The sequence below is a fragment of the Candoia aspera genome, chromosome 3 (assembly GCF_035149785.1).
Source record: "Candoia aspera isolate rCanAsp1 chromosome 3, rCanAsp1.hap2, whole genome shotgun sequence".
Taxonomy (NCBI): Eukaryota; Metazoa; Chordata; class Lepidosauria; order Squamata; family Boidae; genus Candoia; species Candoia aspera.
In genome coordinates, this window is record NC_086155.1 from 136,847,370 (window position 1) to 136,874,258 (window position 26,889).

At 42.2% G+C, this 26,889-nt stretch overlaps 2 protein-coding genes across 2 annotated transcripts; one reads left to right on the plus strand and one right to left on the minus strand.

Annotated features, from left to right (window-relative positions):
• The first annotated feature begins 2,105 nt into the window (after positions 1–2,105).
• BPHL (biphenyl hydrolase like) lies at positions 2,106–19,948 on the plus strand. Its single transcript, XM_063298826.1, has 7 exons — positions 2,106–2,234; positions 6,179–6,282; positions 7,893–8,059; positions 10,618–10,771; positions 14,474–14,605; positions 18,474–18,597; positions 19,761–19,948. Exons 1-7 carry the CDS (start codon positions 2,128–2,130, stop codon positions 19,846–19,848), a joined length of 876 nt encoding a protein of 291 aa, XP_063154896.1. The 5' UTR covers positions 2,106–2,127; the 3' UTR covers positions 19,849–19,948.
• A 100-nt stretch (positions 19,949–20,048) lies between these two features.
• On the minus strand, positions 20,049–26,889 carry TUBB2A (tubulin beta 2A class IIa). The gene is made up of 4 exons (XM_063298828.1): positions 26,755–26,889; positions 25,657–25,765; positions 23,190–23,300; positions 20,049–22,496 (listed from the first exon to the last, which is right to left on the minus strand). The coding sequence occupies exons 1-4, from the start codon at positions 26,809–26,811 to the stop codon at positions 21,436–21,438; spliced, it is 1,338 nt and encodes a 445-aa protein (XP_063154898.1). The 5' UTR covers positions 26,812–26,889; the 3' UTR covers positions 20,049–21,435.

Below are 26,889 nucleotides of genomic sequence, written 5' to 3' on the forward strand. Positions count from 1 at the left end.
CAATTATCAAACACAAGTGTAAAGCATATTTTGGAAAGCATTGCTTTTGCATTGAAGCAAGGAATTTTTTCCCTTTTTGTTCTGAAATGGCAAAGGAAATTTGGAAGGCTTGATGCAAAAGGAAGATGTATTGGAAGAAACTGCAACAGAGTAAAGAAATTAGTTCTGTGGCCTAATGCCCAAGCAGAAGCAAGTCTTGTCATGTGTGTGTATGCCCGTGTGCACACCTTCAATTTAGTTTTGACTCTTGGTGACTCCACAGAAAAGTCCCTGCAGTTTTCTTGGCAAGATTTTCAGAAGTGGTTTGCCACTGCCTGCTTCCTAGGGCAGAGAGGGAGTGACTGGCCCAGGGTCATCCAGTTGACTTCATGCCTAAGGCGGAACTAGAACTCACAGTCTCCTGGTTTCTAGTCTGATGCCTTAACCACTACACCAAAGTGGCTCTCTAGAGCAGGGTTTCTCAACCAGGGTTCTGTGGATCACTATTTATTTAAAATTTTATTTTAAATTTGGGCACCTTCACATTAAAGAGGCAAGTTTCGTTCTGTATTTTTAGTTTAAGAACACTGTTAATGCATATATACAGGCCTACACATAAAACAAATTTAATAATTTTGTAACCTCTGGCCTATATTTGAGGCTCAATGTGCAGGAGTTCCCCGAGGCCTGAGAAATATTTCAAGGGTTCCTCAAGGGTCATAAGATTGAGAAAGGCTGCTCTAGAGCAGGAATCCCCAACCCACAGGCTGCGGACTGGTACCAGCCCATGGCCTGTTAGGAACTGGGCCACACAGCAGGAGGTGAGCAGTGGGCAAGTGAGCGAAGCTTCATCTGTATTTACAGCCGCTCCCCATTGCTTGCATTACCGCCCTAGCTCCAGTGCTTGAATCAACCCAAAACCATCCCCCCTCCCGGTCCATGGAAAAATAACCACCACCACCCCTGGTCTGTGGAAAAATCCTGAAACCATCCCCCCGCGGTCCATGGAAAAATTGTCTTCCATGAAACCATTCCCTGGTGCCAAAAAGGTTGGGGACCACTGCTCTAGAGGATATGCTACTGCATTGGTAAAGATTGGTGGTGTTCTACCTACTCACATGGATTCCCATGGTACTTCTTTGGGACGCTATTTTTTAGGGCTTATGTTACTCCTTGCTCATTCCCCTGAGAGCATAGGCACAGACTTCCACGGGAGGGGCAGATGATAAAATGCATTGTGATGCCACAATGCAAAACCAGCAACTTACATACAAGTAGTCCTCATTTAGCGACTGGCTCATTTAGCAACTGTTCAGTTACCACACTGATGAAGAAGTAACTTTTGACCAATCCTCACATTTATGACCTTTGCAGGTCTGTAAAACAAAGGAAAGCTTAAGGAAATCATAAGCACAGTCGTGGTTTCACTTTGCAACTAAGTTGCCAGTCCCAATTGTGGTCACTAGACAAGGACTACCTGTACTTGCATCCAGCGCTGGGGTCCAGGTACGAAAGGGTGAGGTTTGTAATACTATTTGCTGCACGCGCGTCATTTTTCCAATCATCACGTCAAGCTGCAGGTGCCTATGAGCATGGGGATCATTAGCACTGTGTGCACTGTATCGTGTACCTGCTACTGGAGTTGTTACATTTATCCATGGGGCTACAAATAAGCATTTGTTGGTAAGCACTGGTAAGAACATAAAGAAGAAAAATGGTAGAGTACACCAAAGATCCACCAACTCGCAACATTCTGTTTCCATAGTTTAGAAATCCTCACTAGAACAGGTGGCACTCCAGAAACAGGCCTTCCATATTTGGATATGGAGGTTCCACTGATTGATGGGGCTCCTGCTAAATCGGTGCCAATGCAAACCAACTTGTGTTGTGCTGAGTATTTTCTTTGGTTCTGTGCCCCGAGTTTGTGGCAGAATGCCCTGGAACTTCAGGAAGATGACAGAAAGGAAGAATGCGGCCCTCTTTCTCCCAAGTCAACGACTGCGGCCCGTCTGCCCCCTGGACAATAAGGAGGGCTCCCTTGCGTTGAGTGAAAATATTAACCCAATTGCGATTCCGCCCCTTGCAGCCACCTTCCCCGGGAGCGAATAAAGAGCGGCACGAAGGCGGAGCCGCAACATAGGAAGGAAAATGACTCGACCCGCAGGCCTAGAGTTTTGGCGGCTGCAGCACCTCTTCTCGCAGCTCTCCCGCTCTGCGGAGCTGCCAGCGGTCCCGAGATCGACGGCTTTCTATAGGTAAATGCCCGCGAGACAGGGCAGAGAGGCGAGGAAACAGCCACAAGGGTCGTAGCATAAGCGAGGGGGCTGAACCCACAGTGCGCACGCGCGGTTAGTCGCAAAAGGCGTGAATGCCTAATGGCGGGGCGAAACATCGATGAGGCTGTTGGGCGGGGGAGTGCAATGGTAAAGTTAGGGGGCTTTGCCCATAAAGTTAGAGGGCCCGAGGAGAACGCAGGGCTTAATTGCACGGCTAGAAAGAGTTTGTGTCCAACTGAAGCACCTAGCAGTCTTGCCATGGGATGTGTATGTGTTAATTTTTGTATGTCTTTTCGGACTTAACTGCTTGTGATCCCGCGCCGGCTTTCTCTTGAATGGAAGGAAGTCTGATAATATGAATCAGATCAGATCATCTAAGGCCTTAATGCGCTAGACATCCTTTCATTTAACGGAGGGTAAAACTCACGTTTTAAAGAGTGAAATTAAAAAATATATTGGTAAGAGGGAAAAGCACCCGCAAAGACTGCAGGAATGTTTGGTGGAAAGGTGGGGGAAGAACAGCAGCATCTATTTTTCTCCCCCCCCCCCATCTTTTATGCAAGCAGCTGTCTAGGAGAATAAAATTCTGAACGAGTTAATAAAATTCGGAGAAATGACAGCCTTCGGGCCTACCTTTGGCCCATTTATTATAATAATAATCAAGCTGAAATAGTTGTTTTGAAAAATACTCTAGGCTATGCACCTGTGCATAATTATTTGGAAGCAAGTTCTATAGAAATCAGTAGGATTCCTTTCTTTGCAGATGGACTGGAAAATTGTTTGCAATTAAAATCGGCTTCCATATACAAGACTTTTTGGTACTTCCCACACCAGATTAAACCAGGATGCTTTTCAGAAATGTCTTACACTGTTTGCAAAATCCTAACAAAAAAGTAAGGTGGATTTTCTCCATGGTGTAGCCATGCGCAACTTAGTTTGGCTCTTAGATGGCAGGTTAGACCTGTTATACAGACAATATTTGCATATAGGAGGTTTAGGGGAAAGGGTAAATCACAAAAGTCTTCTCTTCAATCTCTTCCTCCAGTGCAAGGAGAACTGCATGAAGCACAACCAGTTCCCACAAAACGCTTAACCTGGGTACAGTATTAACAAATGCCTCTGTTAGGTCTTACCTGCACCTGCTTAAGTGTGTTGTGCTGAGCAGGAATTTGTGGGCATATAGATAAACTCTTCACTGCACCTGGAAACAGGCATGAAGTTTAGGTACTGAAGGCTCTATTCATTCCTTTGTTTGAGGAAGGCAAGGCTAGCCAACACAATCCTGCTCTTCCCTCCAAAAGTCAGTCAACATTGAATTGAATGGGAGAATAGTTCTCTCCCCCTATAGAGCAGACAGAGTCATAATTGGTCTCTTCTCTCTTTGGCCCTGGGGGTTTTGAACTGGAAACTTGGGACATAAGAACCGCTTGGATCTCTGGAATGACCTTTCTTGCTAGTAGCATAGAATAACAACCATGAAAGTTTGCCAAAACAATTCTCCTAGCGTGTTGAAGGCAGAATTACTCTGAGTCTCTTTCTCATGCTTCCACCTCTCCCCTGGACTAAAGAACCTTTTCTGAAATGGACCTACCACTTCCTACATGTTTCCAGGGTCTGCTATATATCCCATCACACCTCCCCAACCTGGATCCCTCCTTATGATTTAAACTACAGGTCTCACCCTTCTCAACAATTAATTGTACTGAGGGGGGATCAGAAAGGAGAAGGCGACAGTAGATGGTTTCAGTGTTGCATTATTTTCTATAACTAAAAATATTTAAAACAGCAATACTTTTGTTAAAGACATGGGGTTGATAGCTCTAAGTAGGCCCTGTAAATTGATCTGTGTAGGAGGAGTTTCTAGATCAAATGTGGATGAAGGGTTTTTTCCCTCAGATCTTTTGTATTAAAAATACATGCACTTTGTAGAAAGAAATGTCATGTTATTTTCACCTAATAAAACCTGGAACTGAACTGTCTGCAGTTTGTGTGTGTGTCTATGTGGAGAGAGAAAGCGAGAGCAGGTACATGCATGCATGAAGCTATTAGAGGATGATTAAATACATTTTTCTAGTTGTGTTCATTTAATCCCAGATAAGAGGAGAGTATTCTTTATCTTCTGTTTTGCACCACACTAGTGACCTTCGTATATATCATGAAATAAAATTATACTCTGAAGCTCCTTCAGCAGAGTGGGAAAAAAAAGGATTAAGGTTAGGAATTTGTAGGGAAAGAAGGAGCGAAGATCAACATTGAGTAATATTAGTAGAAATTAAGCAAATAAAGTTTCATTTTATGCCAATCTGCAGGTCCGGACTCAGTCTGTTTAGTCAATCATTGCAATTGATGAGATTTAATTTGCTTGTGCTCCATTCATTTCAGTGGGTACACTCTAGGTTGAACTAGGACAATTTCAGTTCATTTGAGGAAGGGTTTTCCAGTTGAATAAGTACTGAACTTCTTAAAAGCAAAGGGATCTTGAAATATTTACTAAAACTACTTACACATGAGCCTTGGGGGGTTTTGTTCTGTTTTGCATTATCATTCCTCAGAACAGTTTCTGGAATTTTCCATTCAAATCAATGAAAATTAATAAATTTCTACTTGTTCAGTATCTGAAATCGGATTTTGAAGATGGTTTTGAATCTTGATTTAGGAAGGAATATTTGTAACCAGAGAGAGAAAGAATTGAGCTTTGAGAGAAAATTATGTGATTCTACTGCTTGTGCTTGATTTTTTTAACAGCATGGAAGAAATTTGTCAGCAAGTTTACTTGAGAAAACCTAGTGTGACCAAATGCAGATCTTTAGAACAAGACAGTTCTTGCTTGAAAAAGATGGAATATTGGGGCCTTTTCCAGCATGAGTGTAGTGGCTGGGACTTAGTTTCTACCCTTGAGAGGCAATGTCCAAAGTTCCATAGTGCGCACACAGCAGAAACCAGTGTGCACAGCAGGAAGCTTGGCCAGTGATTCCAGTTGCTAACTTTTATCTAAGGGATTTGCATTTCTCTTCAGCAGGAAGGAACCTTGAATTCTCTGTTTGCATCATTTTTCTCCATGCATTCATGTACTGTTCATGTGGATCTAAGCTTACTTCTATAAGCAATATCTCTGTCAATGTCTTTGCCATTGTCACTAAAGTGAGCAACTGCCACCAGCATCTTCCTATATTGTTGCTGCACAATATAGGTGACTGCTTGCTTTAGCTGGCCAGATGAGATGACCTTCACACCTTGGGTGACCCTGCTGAGAGCATATACTCTTGGCCTACACTGCCAGCATTCTTTACTCATCCCTCCCTGGAACACTGCCCCAGCCAGCCATAATGAGGCAGCATAGAAGGACTTGGGGGAACCCAGGAAATATAGAAGGAAAGAGAAGACTAGAATGACAAGCAGCAAAGTGGTTACAGCAATTCAATTACAGTGGCAATGGGGGCACTGTTGGAAGACCTGAAGGGCCAGGCTGGGGACAGAACACCCAGGAAAGGGTCTATCTATGTAGTCACTAACAGTCAACACCAACGTGATGGCACATAATCAGTCAATCAATCAATCTGTATATTACTGTGGTTAAAATACCCTTTCCTAACCTAATGTCCACAAAATGTGTTGGAATTGCAACTCAAAAATTCCTGTTGGGTTTGCTGATTGGGAATTTTGGGAAGCATAGTTGAAACACATCTGACATCTACCTTTTTGGAAAAAACTGAGTTGGAAAGTTGGACTAGAACTTAGTCACGAAACTATAGCTCAGTTGAACCTACCTCACTAGATTTTTGTGAGGATATCATTAGGAGGGAGAAGAGCCACGTACGTTGCCTTATCGTGCAGATATAATGGGAAGAGGGGAGAACTAGGTATGCTATTGGGAGAAAAGATAGAATATGAATATATTGAACAACTTAAGCTTTTTCTTCTAGCACTGCAGTGACCTCAGCTAAAGTAAAAGTGAATGGCGTCCACCTGCACTACCAAAAAACTGGAAATGGGAATCATGTTGTCCTGCTACTCCCTGGCATGTTAGGTGTGGATCTATTCTCTTTGTACACTGCTACTGAATTGGACTGTACAGTATATGCAAAATGAGTATATTAATACATTTGTTGGAGGAGTTTTATAGTAGTGCATCATTCTAAAATAATTGTGTAGGAGACTAATTAACTATCCAAATTAGACAGAAAGTGAGTTAAGATTTATTGGTTTACTTCTGGATGATTAGCAGGAGATCTCCAAGGATTTCTGGCTACTATTTCCTAAATGAGGGCAAGTAAAATTGTAAAAAAAATTCTACCTGCCTTGATTGACCTTGGAGTTATTGCTTAAATCTCAGCCTTGGTGTTCTTCATCTATAAAGTAGAAATATTAATTACTGTGGTTACGTTTGACCCAGAATCAGCCTTTCCCAGGCAGTGAAAGTGAAAGGTGAAAGGTCCCCTGTGCAAGCACCGAGTCATGTCTGACCCTTTGGCGGGGATGCCGCTTTCATGATGTTTTCTTGGCAGACTATAGCGGGGTGGTTTGCCATTGCCTTCCCCAGTTGTCACCTTCCCCAGCAAGCTGGGTCCTCATTTTACCGACCTCGGGAGGATGGAAGGCTGAGTCGACTTGAGCCGGCTACCTGAGAATCCAGCTTCCACTGGGATCGAACTCAGGTCGTGGGGAGAGTTTCGGTTGCAATGCTGCCACCTACCATTCTGTGCCACACGATGCTCGATAGATCTCATTAGATTAGATAGTTTTCATTAGATTAGATTAAATCCTAGATTTCCCAATCTAGGATCCTCAAAATGTGCTTGACTGCAACTCCCACTGAACTAGCTGGAGATCATAGAATTCTAACATTGGAGGGGACTTTTGGGGAAATAATACTCAGCAAAGGAATGAAAAATCCTCTGCACCAGGAATAGGCAACCTACAATCCTTTCAGCAACTCTTTCCAGATGGCAACTTTCAGTGGTTCAGATTTCAAATCATGTTTAAACAACTTGGACACATTTATGCTTTGACTAGAAGTGAACTTGATTTAAGGGAGATACTGTCTTTATATGCAAATCGGATGATTTCAATACCACCCCCTTTACTTTACCATTTAATCAAAGAGTCTTGATTAGTTTGAAAGTGTTCACAGGGTTCTGTAAGATTTTGGATAACCCAAACAAGCATGGTGTATGAAATCTTCCCTCATCTAGTACTGTCCTCCACTTCCATCAATTGCACATTGCAAGCATCAAAAACACCCCTCCAATGGTTCTCCCGGCATCCAGCTCAAGAAACCAGCATTTTCCCTCCTGCTCTCATACCAGGTGCATCAGGCAGAACATTGCTTAATTTTCCTCTGGAGAGACTGATGTTTTATAGTCACTCAGCCAGTGGTAGTGAGTTGGTGAGGAGAAAGCCAAGGAAAAATTGGTTAGTTTTACAATGCTTGGGGAATAGCTTGCAAATGAAATTGATCATGGTGCGACAGAAGAGGAAGATCTGTTAGTATTGTTAATAGTTTAAAAAGAGACATAAAGATAATGAATTTGATAATGCTTTTCAGACTGAGTTTTTCTTTTACATATATGAACATGTGTAAAATAAGTTTCTCTCTTGGAATGATGATTTGTAGCTTGTTTTTGTGTGTTGGTTTAGGCAGTGGTCAGACTGATTTTGAACCACAGCTGAAGTATATGAACAAACAGATTTTTACTGTTGTTGCCTGGGATCCTCGAGGATATGGAAAATCAATCCCCCCAGTTCGAGATTTTCCTCCAGACTGTTTTGAAAGAGATGCAAAAGATGCTGTTGACTTGATGCAGGTAAATACATTCTGGCTTCTGTGAAACCCAGTTCTGAGAAATGCTTACCTTTGACTTCTGAGGGTTTTGGGAATAAACAAGCAAGTCAAACCTCCAAGTTTGTGCCTTTGAAACTTTATGAGAAGGAAGACCTGCACCCACTCAGAAGCAGAATGTTTCTATAGTAGCCTTTTCCAGTTTTTGCTTACCTGATTCCATTCAGGTAAAAGTCCTCATCATTCTTATTCAGAAATAAAAAGAAGAATGAAGTGTTGCAACCTAGAGGACATTTTTTTAAGTGCCTTTGACAGTGTTGACTCCTGGCAACTGCCTGAACAAGTCCCTGCAGTTTTCTTGGCAATACAGGTAGTCCTTGGTTAACGATGGCAACTGGGACTGGAATTGCTGTTGCTAAGCAACATGGTCATAAAGAGCAATGTCACGTGACTGCACCGCTTAGCAATGGCAATTCCAGTAGTCCCGGTTGCCATCATTAAGCAAATCACTGAGGGTCATTAAGCAAGGACATCACGTGGTTGCCATTTGCGACCTCCTGCCAGCATCCCCATTGACTTTGCTTGTTGGAAGCCAGCAAAGAAAGTCACAAATAGCAACCACATGATTGCGGAACACTCCAATGTTGTGATCACGAGCTGGGCACCAAGCACCCGGATCACAATTGCATGACCGCTGTGACGGCCAGAACTCCAAGGACCAGTCATAAGCACCACTCATTCAGCACTGTTGCAAGTTTGAATGGTCTCTGAACAAGTAGTCATTAAGAGAGGACCACCTATATTTCAGAAGTGTCTTGCCATTACCTCCTTCCTAGGGCTGAGAGAGAGTGACTGGCCCAAGGTCACCCAGCTGGCTTTGTGTCTAAGGCAGGACTAGAACTCATGGTCTCCTGGTTTCTAGCCTGCTACCTTATCCTACGACAGTGCTGAACGAATGGGGATTATGACCAGTCCTCAGAGTTCCAACATCTTAGCACCCCTGCGGTCACGTGATCACGATCTGGGAGTTTGGTGACCAGTTTGCACTTATGACCTGTTGCAGCACCCCACAATCATGCGATCCCTATTTGCAACCTTCCCTGCCAGCTTCCCCGGAAAGTCGAAGGTGGCAAGTCCCTGAGATAAGTCTCCCTCACTGATGCACCATCCTTAGCCCCTCTGCTCTTGTGCCGCGCCAGCCATTTGTGTACCCTCCCCGACCTGTGCCACACTTCTGCGCACCCTCCCCGCACCACGCCTCTCACACACCCCTTCGCACCCTTGCTCACCCTCCCTGACCCACGCCGCACCCTCATGCACCTGCGCCTCTCATGCACCCTCTCACATCTCCTCGCTTCCCCACCCAGCAGCAGCCAGTTACCTGCCTGCCATCTGGGACTTGCAAGTTCCTGCCGGCTTCCCCATTGACTTTGGTTGTGGGAAGCTGGCAGGAAGTTGCCTTGCCTAACGACCATGGGATTCAGTTAACAATGGCAACTGGGACTGCAGGGATTGCCATTGCTAAGCGATGCAGTCGCACTTTACAACTGCATCGCTTAGTGACAGAAATTACGGCCCCAATAGCTGTTGTGAGTCGAGGACTACCTGTACACCAAACTGGCTCTCTAGAGGATATGCTACTGCATTGGTAACGATTGGCATTGTTCTACCGATTCACATGGACCGAAGCGTGGCAAGAGAATTATTGCAAGGGCAGTGAAAGAGGTGATGCTCTCTTCTTACGCGTGGTCCTCCCTTTCACTGCTGCTTCCAGACAGACTTCTTTCTGACCTCTTAGCCTTGCTGAGGAACTGCTGTAAATACTAGCATCAAGTGACCATTTCAAATTGCATTCTTGTGCAAACTGGGCAGACTTATTTAGGTACAAGGCTCCTGCCATTATGTCAGATCCCTGCAATCAGATGGACATAGTGCAGCTGACTGCTGTGACCTGACAGAGTCCTCAGGATGGTCGATGTGTGCCAAGGTGGCTGCGAAGCAGTAAGGGAGCGGTGCATTCCAAGACAGCAGCGGGAGCGGGAGAGCCAAGGTCATCACAAGGAATGCTGCCAGCTGGAGATGGTGGAGACTAGCGGGGAGGGGGAAGGGTTGCATTTGACTGAAGCAGGGTTTTCACCCATTGCCTGAGGAATGCTCTAATTAGCACCTGCGCACCAAAATTTGCATTCACAACTTCAATCTGGAGACGCTTACTGCTGTAACCAATTAAAGAACTTTTCTTTCCTGTAATGGATTGTTACCAAGTTTCTGTTGCTGGGGCCTGAATATAGTGGATCTCACACATTATTTCAATGCCCAGTGGTCATTGCAACCTAAACAACACTGCTAGTCCTTGCTGTGGTTGTTATTATTATTTAATATTATTATATATTACTATATAATATAATTTAATATTATTATTTAATAAATTTAGTGGGCCTCATTGCAGCCACAACTTAGCCACTTTAAATCCTTTTGATTTCAGTAAGAAGGTGTTGCTTCAGAAGAATCAGCTAACTTTAGGCCAAGCCCCTCATCCATGAAAATGAATTATTTCCAATCTGTTTCCTTATGCTAAACCAGGCACTGAAGTTTCAAAAGTTCTCTTTGCTGGGATGGAGTGATGGTGGAATAATCGCACTCGTTGCCGCTGCAAAACACCCAGATCTGATCCACAAAATGGTGGTGTGGGGAACCAATGCCAGCGTTACAGAGGAGGATTTGAAACTTTACAATGGTATGTATCTGTCAGCCCTTCGAGGTAGTCCAGACAGGCAACCAAAACCATGAGTAGTAAAGCTACCTTTATTGGGAGGTCACAGCAACAGAATCTTGCAAGTCTGAAAGCAGCTCCCCCTGCCTTGCTTTTGCTTTCCAGAGAACTGGGGAGGGCCCCTTCTCCACCCCATTCCTTCTGTGGGGTGAGATATCTCTTGTCTGACCTACTCTGGGCTGTCTGTGTGGTTTTAGGTTTCATCTGTTTTTATGGATATTTTTTTGTGGGGTGGGGTGTTGTTGCTGAGTCCACTGGAGTTGGGCAGCCATAATAAATTTAAATTAATAATAATGAGAAGTTACATTAAAGCATATAGACACTGAAAGAAAGCATATTCAGGTGCTAGATGCACCAATATGATATTAATGCATTATGTCCATACAGCATTTAAATTACAACATTTCACACTATTATAATATGTTAGTATAATACCATAATTTATACCACTGGTGGTATATCACCCAGTATTTGTGTGATCTTGTGCAATGGTCTGGGCACTAGCATTAATAAATAAATAAGTAAAAATTGCCCTAGATCTTGTGTGATTTCACACAAAACTGCCAAAATCTTGTGAGATTTCAGCATTTTCAACTGAAACATATTATGGTGGGCTGGTGGTTGAGTCTCCCAGACTGTTAGTACTTTGGTGATTTCAGTCTTCCTTCCCTGGGGATGATGGAGTGAAGAGGCTTCAGATTTCATGGTTACTATGACAACCATGGGCCTGTCTGAGGTCATCATAGGCCCTACACACAGAGGAGGCCACATGTCAGATCTAATTCATGTTCTGGAGCAACTCAGAAGTGGAGGACGTTGAAGTCAGTACATTGCTGTGGAATGATCACCCATGGGGTTAACTGGCACCACCAATCTCTGCAGAAAGGGAAGATCAGTTAGAGCGGTCCACCCTAAACAAGTGATGGTTCTCATGGGTTTTTGGAGGGTTGCTCTGTTACATTGTAACTTCTCTGCACTTATCCAGTGAGTGCTATCCAGCAACCCTTTTTAGAACGACCAGGACCCTATCAGGGAAGAATAAGGTGGAAGAACCACTAGAGGGCGGTGCAACCTTTTAGCAAGGCATTTGGCGGATAAAATTATTCACATTTGTTTAGCGTTGGCAGCCAACTGGTCAGATTAGAAGAGTGGATAGGGGTAATATCCTGCAGTGTCACCTGGGAGGCATTTGAGTCTTAGATGATGATGAAGTAGACATTCTCTGTGAGATGAGCTACACCATTTGTGAGCTTGAAGGCACAATATGCAGTGTCCTGGGCTTCAACTCTCTTTTATACATATAAAAATAGGCATATATAAATATTTATTATTGTCATATGTTATGAGTATATTTTTAAAGAAATTGAAAAATTTTTGATTGAAAACATAATCAAAAATAAATTATCTATTTTGCCTTTTTGCTTTGACTCTCAGCTGCATTTAACTGAATGAGAAATTTTCATTTGGTCCTTGTTCCAGACTTAGCTAGATTAGACCCAGCAAACCAAACAGATACTTTCACTTAATTAAGTGGCCTGGTATATGGTTAACAAATGGCATACAAAAACAACCATTAAAGCTTTGTGTTAAAAAAAAAAGAGATTCACTTAATGAGAAAGAGGTTAGTAGGCAGAAGGAATACAAGCAGCTACAATCTTTAAATAACAGTTAACATTGCAGAAGAAAAGAATCCGATTAAACACAAGAATAATTGTACATTTTCTGCTCCCCGCTCCCCCCCAGCAAATGCCACTTAAATAGAACATATTCCTTTCTTGGTAAAAAGGGAAGTATAGGAGCTAAGATTTCTGAAATGGAATCGTAAGACAAAGTTCCAGTATTGCTTAGAGCATCTGAAGGTGATGAGTTAATGGGCTGCAGTAGCTGCTAAAGACACTGGGTGTGAGAACAGCCCAAATGTTGATTACATTCTCTGAGGAAGTGTTCAGTTTGAACAACTACCCTATTATGCATCCTTTGAGTTCAAATGTGTCCTTGTGATTTTTTATTTTTTTTAATCGTATGGCATAGCAGTTTGGTGTTCGTGCTGCTTTTTCTTGCTGGGAAATCCTTGTGAGGTCCAGCAGCCAGAAGTATATATTTAGCCGTGACAAGTCACGTTGCCCAGGGTGCACCACGAGGAGGCTAGTCTACATTGCACCGAGTTGGGCTGAGAGAGAGTGACTGGCCCAAGGTCATCCAGCTGGCTTTCATGCCTAAGGTGGGACTAGAACTCACAGACTCCTGGTTTCTAGCCCAGAACCTTAACCACTAGACCAAACTGACTTGTTCTTGTGATGATTCAGACGCACTTGGAGAACATGAGTTTCATATAGTTTCCTGTGTACATTCTGTTCAACACTGTTATATGTAAGGACATTTTCTCACAATTTACTGGATGGCTGGGAAGGATCTAGGCAACATTTTCCAGGTCAAAGAGTTAAAGCAAAGGGATCCAAACATCTTTTCTGAAGCTGCCTAATGCTTTCAGTATGGAATCCTGAAAAAAGTTACATCTAGATTTGGACAATATATTACACCACCAACCAAACTATCATAAAAAAGTGTAAAAGCAGCTTTTGAGTTCCTTAGAACTATTCATTAGATGAAATGAATAAAATGGGGTATGGATGAGAATACTGTATAGGCATCTGTACAAACCACAATGATCCAAAAATAATGAAATATCACAATGCTAACCCTGAAGTCAGACATAAGTAGGTCACATGGTTTCCATTGTGATGTCACAATGCATGTTTTAGTGTTCCCTTGCAGATGCTTATGGGTGGAAAGAAAAAGACAGTTACATGTTCATTTACAGTCTTAAGGTAGAAAGTGACAGGAGGCAACATACATTCCAATAGGTAGATTTCATTTTGTACCCAGGATTTCTGTTATGAGAAAACATACAGTAATTGATCCCTCATTTTTAAAAGTATAAAATCCAAAGCCCTCTTCTAACCTATAATACATATGTGTGAAGGATGTTAGGGGCTTGCATTACAGGTCCACCATCTCTGTGCTTCCATTGCATATTTACCTAGAAGATATACAGTGGCAATTGAGTTCATCCAACTCAGTTCATCAGAAAAGTTGCCTTATCATGGTTCTCGATAATCTAGAAGTTTGTTAAACCTTTCTGCCTATTATGAACACATTTCCAATGCAAGTATTTCCAAAGAGGTAGTCATGTTTTGCAGCAGCAGCAGCAATAACCTCCAGAGAGATTTGTAGCAACTTTGAGACTAGCCAAAGTCTTACTAAAGTATATTATAAGCTTTTATGGATCAAACCCATGTGATCAGATGATATCCTGAAGGCCATAAAGTATATTAATTGGATAATCCAAATTGAATAAGGAGATCTTTGCATCAAACCCCTTCAAATGATTCATAGATTGACTCAGTTCCTCAGAGGTGAATGGAGCAGAATATATACTTTAAGAATAATATAAAAATCTTGCTTCTGCAGCTTTGTAGCCAACATAGGAATATAGTGAGGTGCATTGAAAGAATCTCTGATTATTTTCCAGCAACTCAAATCATTTGAAAAATGTCCCTGTGTTAACTTGGTTTCAGAATGCTCAGACAGGCATTTAAAAATTGCATACAAGGTCAGAGATAGAATTGGAAGGGGGTACTATATTCATTTTATCATTACATGCAGCTATCCGTGATGTTTCAAAATGGAGTGAAAGAGCGAGAAAGCCAATGGAAGAAATGTATGGACATGAATATTTCAGCAAAACCTGTTCAGCTTGGGTGGATGGAATCTCCCAGTTCATGCACAAGTCAGATGGTAAGGACCTGGAACTGCCCCCACTTTGTTTTGTCTCATTCATTAAAAAAGTAATAATCATGTGTTTCCCATACCCCAAATACATTCTCTCTTGGGTTTGCTGCAACTTCTTCTTGCTAACTTTCTCTTGATGCCATTTTCATAAAGAGATCTATATGAAAGGGGGGGGGATCTGCATCATAGTTGCTTTCATAAGATCATACTGCTATGCTTGATGAAGTTGAACGAGCTCAGTCAAGTACTTTACATCCATAAATGAGGGACAGATGGACCCAGCTGTAGAGGCTGGGAATGAATAGAAAAGTGTCCTCCAGCCTGATGTCTTCAAGAGGTGTTAAACTATAAATTCCATCATCCTCAGTGAGCATGCCCTCCACCCGCACTAGCTGAGTTATGGTGTCGCAGTTTAATGTCCCTGGAGGCCATCAGATTAGAGGAGCTGCCCTTAACAGTAAAGCCTTGTAACCTTGTAATTAACCCTTCTTTGTCCTCCTTTTCTCTGAGTGGACAATGTGAAGTGGGAAAGAGTGGAGTACTTACTGATGTCCAGTGTAAGGAAGGCACAATCTGGGTGGCTTGTGAAAAGTTCTGCTGAAAATACAGAGTAGAGACAAGAGATAGGAAGGGAGGAATACTCAATTTAAAAAAAAAAAAAAGTAGATAACTTTTTTTGGGTGGGGAGTAGTGGGTGTGGGTCTTCAGAGCGTACTATCATCTTTCATCCTGAAACCTCTTGGGCCTTTGCCAGTAGCACAGCTGAAGGAACTGGGGTAAATGCATTTTTTCCCAGCTCTTTGGGTTTATTTTATTTATTTATTTATCTATCTATTTGCCACACTTCTTTACCACCCATCTCGTATTACAACGACTCTGAGCAGTTTACAGTGAAAATAGAAGAATAAAATACAATCAAAACAATACAGTATCAATGTAAATATATAAATGTAAAAATGTAAAATATATAAAATTCAAGATGGCAATGTTATAATATAAAATTATAATATAATATATATAAAATTCTAAATATATATATTCTCTACATAAAATATATATACAAAATATTATATATATATATATATATATATATATATATAAAGTTATATTATAAAATTCAAGGTTCAATATCTATTGATATTCCCTCTTTGTATAGCCATCCAAAGCACAAAAACCCTTGGATTATAGGGTGGAGGAGGAGAGTTATTATTGATTTAATATATCTTCACACAGAACAGAATATTAATACTGCTGGATTTATATTGGCAAGATTCAGTTCAAATGTTCACTCTGACGTGAAACTTAGCAGATAGTCTCCTTCAATTGAGAACCTGCTTCTCAGAATGACGTACTGTTAAACATCATCGTACCACCCTGGACTTGTTGGAAGAAGGATGTGATAGCTTTTTGATGTTTGTGGGATCTAACCGAAGTTATCATAAATACTGGGCCACAACGGGGGGGGGCAAGCGGGGCACGTGCCCTGGGTGCTGCGGTGGGGGGCGGCTAACACCTCCCTCACCAACCTATGGGGTGGGGGCGAAATCCATGTGTGCCCCAGGTGACACAGACCCTAGTTGCAGGCCTGCATAAATGTGATGTCTGACGTGATACAGTAATTATGAATGTGTTCCATTATGCAGAAAATTAGAAGTCAGAAAGGAGATGTAGATATACTGGGAGATCTCTGGATGATTTCTAGCAGATCTTCACAAGTGTTTCTGACTGCCAAATACTTGATACTGGCAGCACCAAAATAAGTTTTCTCCTGCCTCGTTGCATTGCTAAAATAAAGAAAACTTAGGACATCCAGAAATAGATTTTTGTATGGAAAGATTTTGAGCTCATTACAGTTCTGGAACTCTAAAAGAAAATCCCTGCAATCAAAATTACTTCATTCTGATGGTTCTGGGGGGCCAGGCTCTAGCAGAGGAAACCCAACCTTTAGTGAAATAGATTATTCAACTCAATCTTCCAAGTAAATTCACAGAGCGCAGATGAGGTTTTCCTTTTACTGACGATGGATTAGCTTTCACACACAATGGTTGCCTTCCATGGCAGATAGTAGGGCTCAGCTGTGTAAACAGTTCTCTGAAGGACAGCATTTTTCACAGACTAACATCTTACCTTCCCTTAAAGATTAATTTTTTTTAAAAATTGCCAAGGATAGTAATGTGTCATGTTACCTGAATGGAACAAAAGAGTTTTGGAGGCCAGCAAACAGTAGTTGAAATGCTCCTATTTCACTCCTCCTCTGTTGGGTCAACTATATTTGGCAAAGCACATGATATAAGCCCAGAATTGGTTTCTGCTTCTTAATTCCAGGCTGGACTGTAAGAACAACACAGGTGTGGTTCTAATTATTCTAATTCATTCTTAACCTGTAGCAATATTCTGTTTACTTACAGAAGTGTGTTGGTTTAAAAGAAAACTTCATTTTTAAACATCCTAAAATAACCTGCCCCCATGACCTTTGATTGGAATGCAGCGGAGAACAAGAAATTACTTTATTGCGTTTCTGTTGTTCTGCTTCCATTCTAAATACAGTACATATTAACTTTACCCACTTTTGATTCTCGAGCCAAGTCAATCATTGCCAGTTGGAGTTTAAAAGCAATAATTGTTTAAAACTAATTACCACCTGGTTGGGTTTTTCCAGTAAGTACTTTCTGCATTGTAACTGTTGTTCAATGTACCAAGGACAGAAAGGTTAAATTAGGGGAAGGGTACAGAATTAGCATCTAGGGTAGGAAATGAACTCAGCAGACTTAATTACTACCCTCTGTTTAATGTTTTGATAACTTCCAGTTTTCATATATGCCCAACAAGAACACCTTTGAATGGTAGTTCCACTTGAAATACTAATCTGCAGTGATTTCAAAGATCAGATGAAATCTTTGGGTTTACCTAACAGATTCTTCATTATGGTCATGGCATACTTGTCTTGTTCAAAAACCCATGCAGTGTCTCATGTAGGTATTTCTTTTTGTTCCTGTGCTTAGATCAGGACATAGATGTGGATACTGTTATTCCATGTATGAAGAAAGAGCACAGTCAAGATTTAATCTTCAGGATATATTCCTGGGGAGGGGTGGCAGATGCAGCATGAACCATATTACAAGCGTATCTTTTAATTGTGCAGGCAATGTTTAATGATATACAAACCAGAGGTGCTGCTTATTTTCCCTTCTCATATATAGAAATAGTGAAATAAGATATACAGAATGAAACAATAGTAGTTTACTTGGGTTTATTTAACTTTTTGCAAATTATATTTATGCTGATCACAGAGCTCAGTTACTCTATCAGATGAATGTGGGTTACTTTAAGGAACTAAGAGCTGCACTGAATCATCCTGAAGCCTGAATAATCTAACCTTCAGTTTCCATGAAGATCAACCAGATGTCTTTGGACAACCCATAAACAGGACATGAGTGCAATAGCAGGATTTGTCTTTATGTGCAGGCGATGCAATGCCATGCCTATATCAACTGCAATATATTTTGTTTGCATTTCTCTCCTAGATTTATTAAAGCTTTGGGTAGGTAGCAAAAGAAGAAAAATGAAGATCACCCTATTGATATAAAATGCCATTGCATTAAATGGAATGGGCTCTCTCATACAACATTATCTGCATTTGATTAACTGGAGTGTTCATTAGGAGGGGGGGGATGTGGAGGGAACAAAAAAGAAAAAATGTTGCAGCTGTGATTGAAACCATGCAAAATTTTGTTCTTGGCCAACTGCTCTCATTTGCTATTCCAAATTGCTCCTGTCAATGATGTTTATGTTCAAGAAATACAGCTTTCTGTATTTCTGTATGTTTCTTTCAAAAACAAAAATATTGGTTTTAGTTCATTTTGTTCCTCCCCAGGTAGCATCTGTCGGCCTCTGCTGCCTAATATTAAATGCCCAACACTAATAATACATGGTGAGAAAGATCCATTGGTACCCCGTTTTCATCCAGAATACCTCCACAAGCATATCAAAGGGTCACAGTAAGTCTCATACTTTACTGGTGAGGTAAGAAGATGGTCTGCTGCAATGAATATTTATCAATTTGTAAAAGGATTAACCACTTCCCATGTCATGCTTTTGTTATAGGTGACTTCAGGTGCTATGAAGTTGGTAAGAGTTCTTCCACATGTAGCCTTACTACAGAGATACACAAATGTGTCCACAATTCCTAAGGAATTAAGCAGATTTGCACATTAGGTTCACCTTGCAGTTTCCCTGAAGCACAAATTTCTATTATTCTGCTTGGGAATGCATTTGGAGTCAGCAGCATTAAGATGAAATGTTAACCAGGTTAACTCTTATTCAGGCAACACAGACACTGCCAGGGCCAGGTCATTCATTGGAAAACCTTTATGTCTCACTAGTCAAAAGGTTGGCACTTATGTTCCAAGACAGGTATCTGCAGGAAGAAACTTCAAGGATTGTTTCTTAGGAAGCAGACCGTGTGCTTTTGGTAGTGACAAGGCAAAGCCTTCTTTCACTGAACACAGACACATTTCCAAGAAAACTTTTGTAGGACCAAGCCATGCCTCCATTTATGTTGCTTGTAGATGCTTTAGATTTCAGCTTCCATAATGCCCCAGCCAGCATAACCAAAGAGAAGGCAACATTTTTTTCATTCAGTGTTTCCTTTGGAAGGAGCTAAAATCAGTAAGAAGCACATCTCATTTAGGTCCTTCAAATAAACAGATCAGTTCTATTACTATGCCTGTACTTACAAAGGCCTAAAGAAATTATCTTGTCTTAGTGCAAAGAGCATACAATTATAATATGGCTGATTTGGCTTCAGGTCATATATTTCCGTTCTTCTACTGATTTATTTCTATTGCATCAGCATATTTCTCCCTCCCTAAACAGTAGTACAGTAGTCTTTACCAACCCAATGTTCCCTTGATGTGCTGGAACTCCAACCCCTAGAACGGTGTTTCTCAACTGTGGCAACTTTAAGATGGGTGAACTTCAATTCACAGAATTCTTAAAGTTGCCAAGGTTGAGAAAACTGCCCTAGAATGAAAAAGCAGGATTTCCATTGGCTGTGTGGGCTGCCATTTCTAGTCCCAATATCACTTGGAGGACAGTAAGTTAAGGAAGACTGATACCAGTTCCTTGCATACTTTAACCTATTCAACCTTTGTCATTGCAGGTTGCGTTTTATGCCTGAAGGGAAACATAATTTGCACCTACGGTTTGCAGGAGAGTTTAACAAAATGGTAGAAGACTTTCTTCTGTGAAGCACCTACTTCTTTGCTGAGAGACTGGTATCATTTAGCTGAAACTGGCAATAGTGAACTGTACTCTTAAGGGGGAAGGTGTGACAAGGGACATAGTTTGACATAGCAGTCTTTAATCATTTAATAAAGATGAAAAAAAGAACTAAGTGCAGGAATGTTTTGTTGCTCAACAGCTTTGTACAAATGTTAAGGGAGCCACATAAGTTTCAATAAATACTTTATTGCCCAGATTCATCTTGAAAAGCACAAACAGAAGCCGTTATCCAGAATGCATGCCTTGATACAGAGTCCTCAACATTAAACACCACACAAAAGCCATTGTAGAATTTAATTGTACAGCAGACATCTTTGATGAGTTTACACAACACACAAAAGAAAGCCAACGTAAGACAGTGCCACAGAAAACATGCTCAATACCAGCTGTTTGAATTCATGCCTGCTCTACTAGTGTTCTAGTTGCGATTGTGCCCATTTCTGCCCAACAGTCTTAAGGGTTATTTTTTTTAAGAAATGCTGGCAGACTTGATTTTGAACAATGACTCTGAATATTAAAAAATACATCTTAGTTATTAGAGTAAGAGGGAATAAGCTCCTAACTATACAAGCCAATGATAACAATCCTCTCCTCTATTAAAAAATAGTTTTAGAATCCAGTTGTTGCAATACCTGCATGTTTTCAGGAGCCCAATCCCAACAGTTGGAAATGATCAGTTCAAATCACAACTAAAATGTTCTAAGCTACACATGGAATTCTAATCACAACTATACACATTTCTACCTTGTGTATTGTGATAACACAAGATGAGGAAAAAGTAATCAAAATAAGTTTGCCATATGCCTCTGCAATTGTGTAGAATATTCTTTAGCATGTGCAAAATTATTTCATGGGGTAGAAGAAAAAAGATTTCTGCTTACTCTAATTGGGCTCTGTAAGCCAGTATTTCTTGGTTACTGCCTTTCCAGTGGAATCAAGATCAATGGTCAGTAATGATGGGAACACAAGTCTTCTCCAATGTAACACCCTCCAGAAGTGTTGGGGCTGTAGCGCCAACTGTTTCCAGGAAAGAAAAATCTGTGCTGGCTGGAAAATCTGGGAGTTGCAAGTTACAACATATCTAAAAAGTACAAACCTAGAGAAGCTTTGTTTGTACAGCACTCAATAAATCTCCTCCTTGGTTTAGATAAACTATTAACATCTCTTTAATAAAACTTTAATCCCTGCAGTAATTTTCCTTGAGAATTATCTTAAGTACCAATTAGAGGTGCAGAACCTATAGCTGCATAAACTTAGAAGCAAGTTATTCTTAAGATTTCAATACACAATGTAAAGCTGGTCCTACCACCAGCACAGTTGATGAACAGTTCAGCTTCATAGCACTTGAATTTTAATGGGATTTGTATGACTTGGATCTCCCTAATTAAATAATTTTGCCAATTTATAAATATTGAAGTAATAGAGCAGGGTCACAAAAACTGCTGACAGAGGCAACAGTGAAAAGCACCAAGAATAACTGGAAAAGCATGCACTGGTACAGCTGAACAGCTCTCACCTTGGACACTTGCCTATGGACTAACCCTACTCAACCTCTAAGCCTCATCCTCCTCTCCTTCCTCCTCAAACTCCCCTTGCTCATCTGCTGTAGCATCTTGATATTGCTGGTACTCAGACACCAGGTCATTCATATTGCTCTCGGCTTCCGTGAACTCCATCTCATCCATGCCTTCACCGGTGTACCAGTGCAAGAAGGCCTTCCGCCGGAACATGGCTGTGAACTGCTCGGAGATTCTCTTGAACAGCTCCTGGATGGCGGTGCTGTTGCCGATGAAGGTGGCAGACATCTTCAGGCCTCGGGGTGGAATGTCACACACCGCCGTCTTCACGTTGTTGGGAATCCATTCCACAAAGTAGCTGCTGTTCTTGTTCTGGACGTTCAGCATCTGCTCATCCACCTCCTTCATGGACATTCTGCCCCGGAAGATGGCTGCCACCGTCAGGTATCGGCCGTGGCGGGGGTCACAGGCCGCCATCATGTTTTTGGAATCAAACATCTGCTGAGTCAGCTCCGGGACGGTCAGGGCACGATACTGTTGGCTGCCACGGCTCGTCAAGGGAGCAAAGCCAGGCATGAAGAAGTGCAGGCGAGGGAAAGGCACCATGTTGACCGCCAGCTTGCGAAGGTCTGCATTCAGTTGGCCAGGGAACCGGAGGCAGGTGGTCACACCACTCATGGTGGCAGACACCAAGTGGTTGAGATCCCCGTAGGTTGGAGTTGTGAGTTTCAGTGTGCGGAAGCAGATGTCATATAGAGCCTCATTGTCAATAGAGTAGGTTTCATCCGTGTTCTCCACCAGCTGGTGGACAGAGAGGGTGGCGTTGTATGGCTCAACCACTGTGTCTGAGACCTTTGGTGATGGCATTACACTGAAGGTGTTCATGATCCTATCAGGATATTCCTCCCTAATCTTGCTGATGAGAAGCGTTCCCATGCCAGATCCAGTGCCACCACCCAACGAGTGGGTGAGTTGGAAGCCCTGCAAGCAATCGCAGCTTTCAGACTCCTTCCTTACTACATCCAGCACAGAGTCCACTAGCTCTGCTCCCTCTGTGTAGTGGCCCTTGGCCCAGTTGTTCCCAGCACCACTCTGGCCTAAAGGAATAATTAGAAAGACAGGAGATACTCACAAAGTCATTTACATGCCAGTAATTCTAAAATTATTTTCATATTTGATCTATAGACCGAATCCAAATTCAATCCAAGTAAATTTGTCATCTGTCCTAATAACAGTTATTTGTCCCTACATCTATAGCATGGAGAGATGGGAAATGACTGCATCCCAATCAAAGAGAATAGAGTGGAGGCCATTGGTCCAAAAGACAAGATTCTGGAGACCTCCCCCATTCAGTAATTTGAGGCAAGAAGATTAGAGATGGATCAGGGAGATTTTTCAGCCAGATAGCAAATGTGGAGATCATGTTAAGTCAGCCTGTAGCTATGCCATCTTCTTGTTACGTAGGCAGTGATGCTTAACTATTCTTAACTCTCATTTCAGTTATGGTCATACAGAGGCTGAGCTGATCAATAGGATCTTACAAACAGTACAATTTTTTATACTTCATGTAGAACTGTAAGAGGTATGTAATGGAAGGGTAAGCCTCCAGGCGCTGCTGAACTATAGTTCCCAGCAGCTGTGGGCAATGATGGGGACTGCTGGAATTTGTAATTTTGCAACATCTAAGTCCAGATATTACCTACCGTTGATTTGGAATGAGTTAAATAGCAGTAATTATGCCATAGTTATTTACAATACAATCAGAGAACAATAGAATCAGTATTACATACCAAAGACAAAGTTATCAGGTCTAAAGATCTGTCCGAAAGGTCCAGACCTGACTGAGTCCATTGTGCCCGGCTCCAGGTCAACGAGGATTGCACGGGGAACATACTTATTTCCTGTGGGAAGAACAAAAGCTAGCCTTACCTAATAGCTTTATAAAGTACCTCCTGACTACAGTGCCCTTGGCAACCTCAACCTTTTAAAGGATGGCATTAAATAATCCTTTCTGGAACAGAGTTTTTAAAACTCACTCTGAAAGTACAACAAATAGCATGTCTGAAACAGATCAGGCATGATTAATATTCTCTTAAGTTTCCTGCACCAGCTTGCATCATGCTATGGCCTCTGTGTCTTGACTCAGATGGATATCTGTACATGCAGAGAAGCAAAACTGCATCTCCAGAGTGCTTGAAATGGGAGAATCTTTCACCTTCTCCCTCTCCATTGGAAAAGGGAGAAAAAGCTCCTACTTGACTGGGAAAGGAAGGCAGGTGGGTTCAAAAGAGCTGCTTATTCACAATGGTGAAATCTCAAATGCTGGCAGAAGTGTGACAGTCTGGAAGGACAGGTTCAGCAGATCCCAGTCTCGCGTACAAGGGTTGAAGCACATAGACAGTGATTAAATCCTCCTCCATGAAAATGCTGACATACTGTATAGAAGACCTAGAAGGCTAAAATTATTCTTGGTGATAATTTTCCCTATGAACTTCGTGTTTTCTGGTATGAAATAATGCCCTCTCCCCCACCCAGAGTCCCTCTTTTGGGGGAGATGGGCAGTAATCAAATTTGAATAAATAAATAAATGTTCCTTTTATCCAAGTCCTCATCTCTCATCTAAAATGGCCTAGACCAGACACAGATAATACTGCTTTATCCAATGTGCAAGATAACTAGGCCCTATTTAAAGACAGATCTTGGGACATATTCACATGGTTTGACTGGTGGCTCATAGTTTAATGGACGAACTAGTTCTATAATAAGCTCTCCAACTGGGGGCTCACACAATACAAAGGAAGCTGTTTCATATTAATTCAGGCAATCTGTTACAACAGCTGAGTACTGGCTAGCTAGCTATAGCTCTCCAGAGACTCAAACAGCATTCTTTGTCCCTATTACCTCAACTTCACAAGAGGAGATGTGAAGGAAAGTCTTAAACTAACCATGTGCTGTACTGCTGAGGTTTGGCCTTTGTCCACAACCCAGTCAAATAATAACATCCACATTTTTCCCTTGATGCATACAGAAATGCAATATCTCATGCTTCTAAATTTTTATGGAACTCTATGAACAAACATTCACCAAGTTGCCAAGAATTCTTTTAGAATTTCTAACTCCACTACCACATAATTTTCAGTGTCTGCATGGAACAGCTAACATTATTAAAACTGCTAAGTCAACTTTGAGAGCCAGTGTGGTCTAGTGGTTAAGGCACCAGGCTAGAAACCGGGAGACTGAGTTCTAGTCTTTCCTTAGGAGGAAAGCCAGCTGGGTGACCCTGGGCCAGTCACCCTTTCTCAGCCCTTGGAATAAGGCAATGGCAAACCACTTCTGAAATCTTGCCAAGAAAACTGCAGGGACTTGTCCAGGCAGTTGCTAGGAGTCAACACTGACTCAAAAGCACACACAAAAATATCATGTTTGCCCAGCCTGGTGCTCTGGAGATGCATCTGGAATTCTGGCTATACTAAAGCCTAGTCTAGTTTTAAAATATCCTAGAGCTTATTACCATTTAGATACATAAAACAGAACATCCATAATGCATACACCATATAGCTCAAGGCGGGGATCATACCTAATCTTCCTCCTATTTTCCCCACAACAACAGCCCTGTGAGGTGAGTTGGGCTGAGAGGGAGTGACTGGTCCAAGGTCACCCAGCCGGCTTTCATGCCTAAGGTGGGACTAGAACCCACAGCCTCCTGGTTTCTAGCCCATTGCCTTAACCACTAGACCAAACTGGCTCTAGTGAAACTGCAATCCTACGGCTCTTCAGAGAGAGGGGTAATCCAGAATGCCCATTACCACCCTCTGCACCAACATCTAAGATAAACATAGAGACAAGCAGAAAAGGATTGGCAAATATGTTGAAGGCAGACAAGAGGCAGTGATACAGAAATAGGATTTTAAAGCTTTTAAAAGGAGGAAGTCAAAGGGACTTCTGCCCATCAATGCCCAATATAGTTTTGGCTTTCCCATAATGGTTGACAAGGTAATTCTCTTTCCATTAATTCATCAGTTTTAACCTACCCCTATTCCCATCCCAAAAGCTTCATATCCCTATTTCCCCCAATACATCCAGAAGCAGTGATAACTTAAAAGAAGAGTAATCTAAAAGCAGAATCACAATTCTGCCCTTTCTTCTTCCCAAGGTATACAATTCAGATAAGGTGGTTTTTCTGCTCTGGAACCACCCCATGTAGGTTTGCTTTCTTGATTTCTACCGCCTTATATAGCAAGTGACTGAAGGGGTTACCAGCCGCTTCATTGTAGTAGACGTTGATCCTCTCCAGCTGCAGGTCACTGTCTCCGTGGTAGCTGCCGGTGGGGTCAATGCCATGCTCGTCGCTGATGACCTCCCAGAACTGGAATGGGAATTTTGAGAGCTGTTAGCCACTTCCTTTGAAACACCAAGAAGGCTGCACCAGCACATGCTACAGCCACGCCTTAGCTGCATTCTGCAGCCGTGCCCACCTCCCTGCTGAGGTTGCCTTGGTCAGATGTATAAGTGAAGCCCTAACCTTACTAAAGCTGGCTGTTACAACAGGTATTTGCAGCACTACAGTTGTGGCAATGGCTAGAAGCCACTGGAGAACTGCATCATTAACCCTGACCAAGGAATTAAGGCTATACTTGGGTGGTTTGGCTTTTTTGTTTTCTTCCTTTATGGAGGAGAGAATCTGGCAATACCATTTGTCTGCAAACCCACACCCATCGTGCAGGCCGCCTCTTATCCAGGTTTCATCCTCTGCAAATGGGTGAGGCAATCAAAGGCTGCTATTAAAATTGAATCAGGCTACCAGCTAAGGCATGAATTACTAGAACCAGGGGGTGAGAGGGAGAGTAGAGAATTTCACTAATAAAAGGATTGCTTTTTTCCGGTGTGGGAGAAATGGGGGCCCTCTTTGTTTCCAAGCAGACGCACTTGCACTAAGAGGTGGCAGGGAGGGAGAGAGGCGAGCAGGACAGGAGCCTCCGAGATTTTGCAAAAATCATAAAGAAGCATCACCACGGCCCTGATGGGGTGGTGGTTGGATTAGCTTGTTTTTCGGATTAAATTTTTTTCTCATTCTCTGGGTTAAAGGTGGCACTCGACAGGATTTTATTAGAAGCGCCCCCCCCCCCCCCCGTCTGTCTCGTTTCCGAAAAGGGAGAGAGACCTACTGGGTCCCACGCCCAGAATTGACAAGGCGACCTCCAACCTATTTCACTCCAGAAGCGTTGGACTACAACTCCCATCACCCCCAGCTCACTGGCTAATGACAACAGGGCTATTACTCAGCACATCTTAAAAGCACCAGGTTAGAGAAGGCAATCTGACAACAATGGAAGTTCGCCCCGCGCCATCTGATACCTTGGCTCCGATCTGGTTCCCGCATTGGCCGGCTTGGATATGCACGATCTCACGCATGGCTGCGGCTTCGCTTCGGGCTCCCACCCACTGACTACCTTCAGGACAGCAACTCTACCTTCCGAGCATCAGCAGCTG

Bases quoted from the DNA above. Each gene is read 5' to 3' on its own strand.
- BPHL (XM_063298826.1), top strand. From the start codon at position 2,128: ATGACTCGACCCGCAGGCCTAGAGTTTTGGCGGCTGCAGCACCTCTTC. The intron at 6,283-7,892 runs GTGTGGATCTAT...GTGTTGGTTTAG, and splicing joins GCTACTCCCTGGCATGTTAG to GCAGTGGTCAGACTGATTTT. The intron at 10,772-14,473 runs GTATGTATCTGT...CATTACATGCAG, and splicing joins GGATTTGAAACTTTACAATG to CTATCCGTGATGTTTCAAAA.
- TUBB2A (XM_063298828.1), bottom strand. From the start codon at position 26,811: ATGCGTGAGATCGTGCATATCCAAGCCGGCCAATGCGGGAACCAGATC. The intron at 25,766-26,754 runs GTATCAGATGGC...TTCCCATTCCAG, and splicing joins GGAACCAGATCGGAGCCAAG to TTCTGGGAGGTCATCAGCGA. The intron at 22,497-23,189 runs GTATGTAATACT...TTATTCCTTTAG, and splicing joins ACCTGATAACTTTGTCTTTG to GCCAGAGTGGTGCTGGGAAC.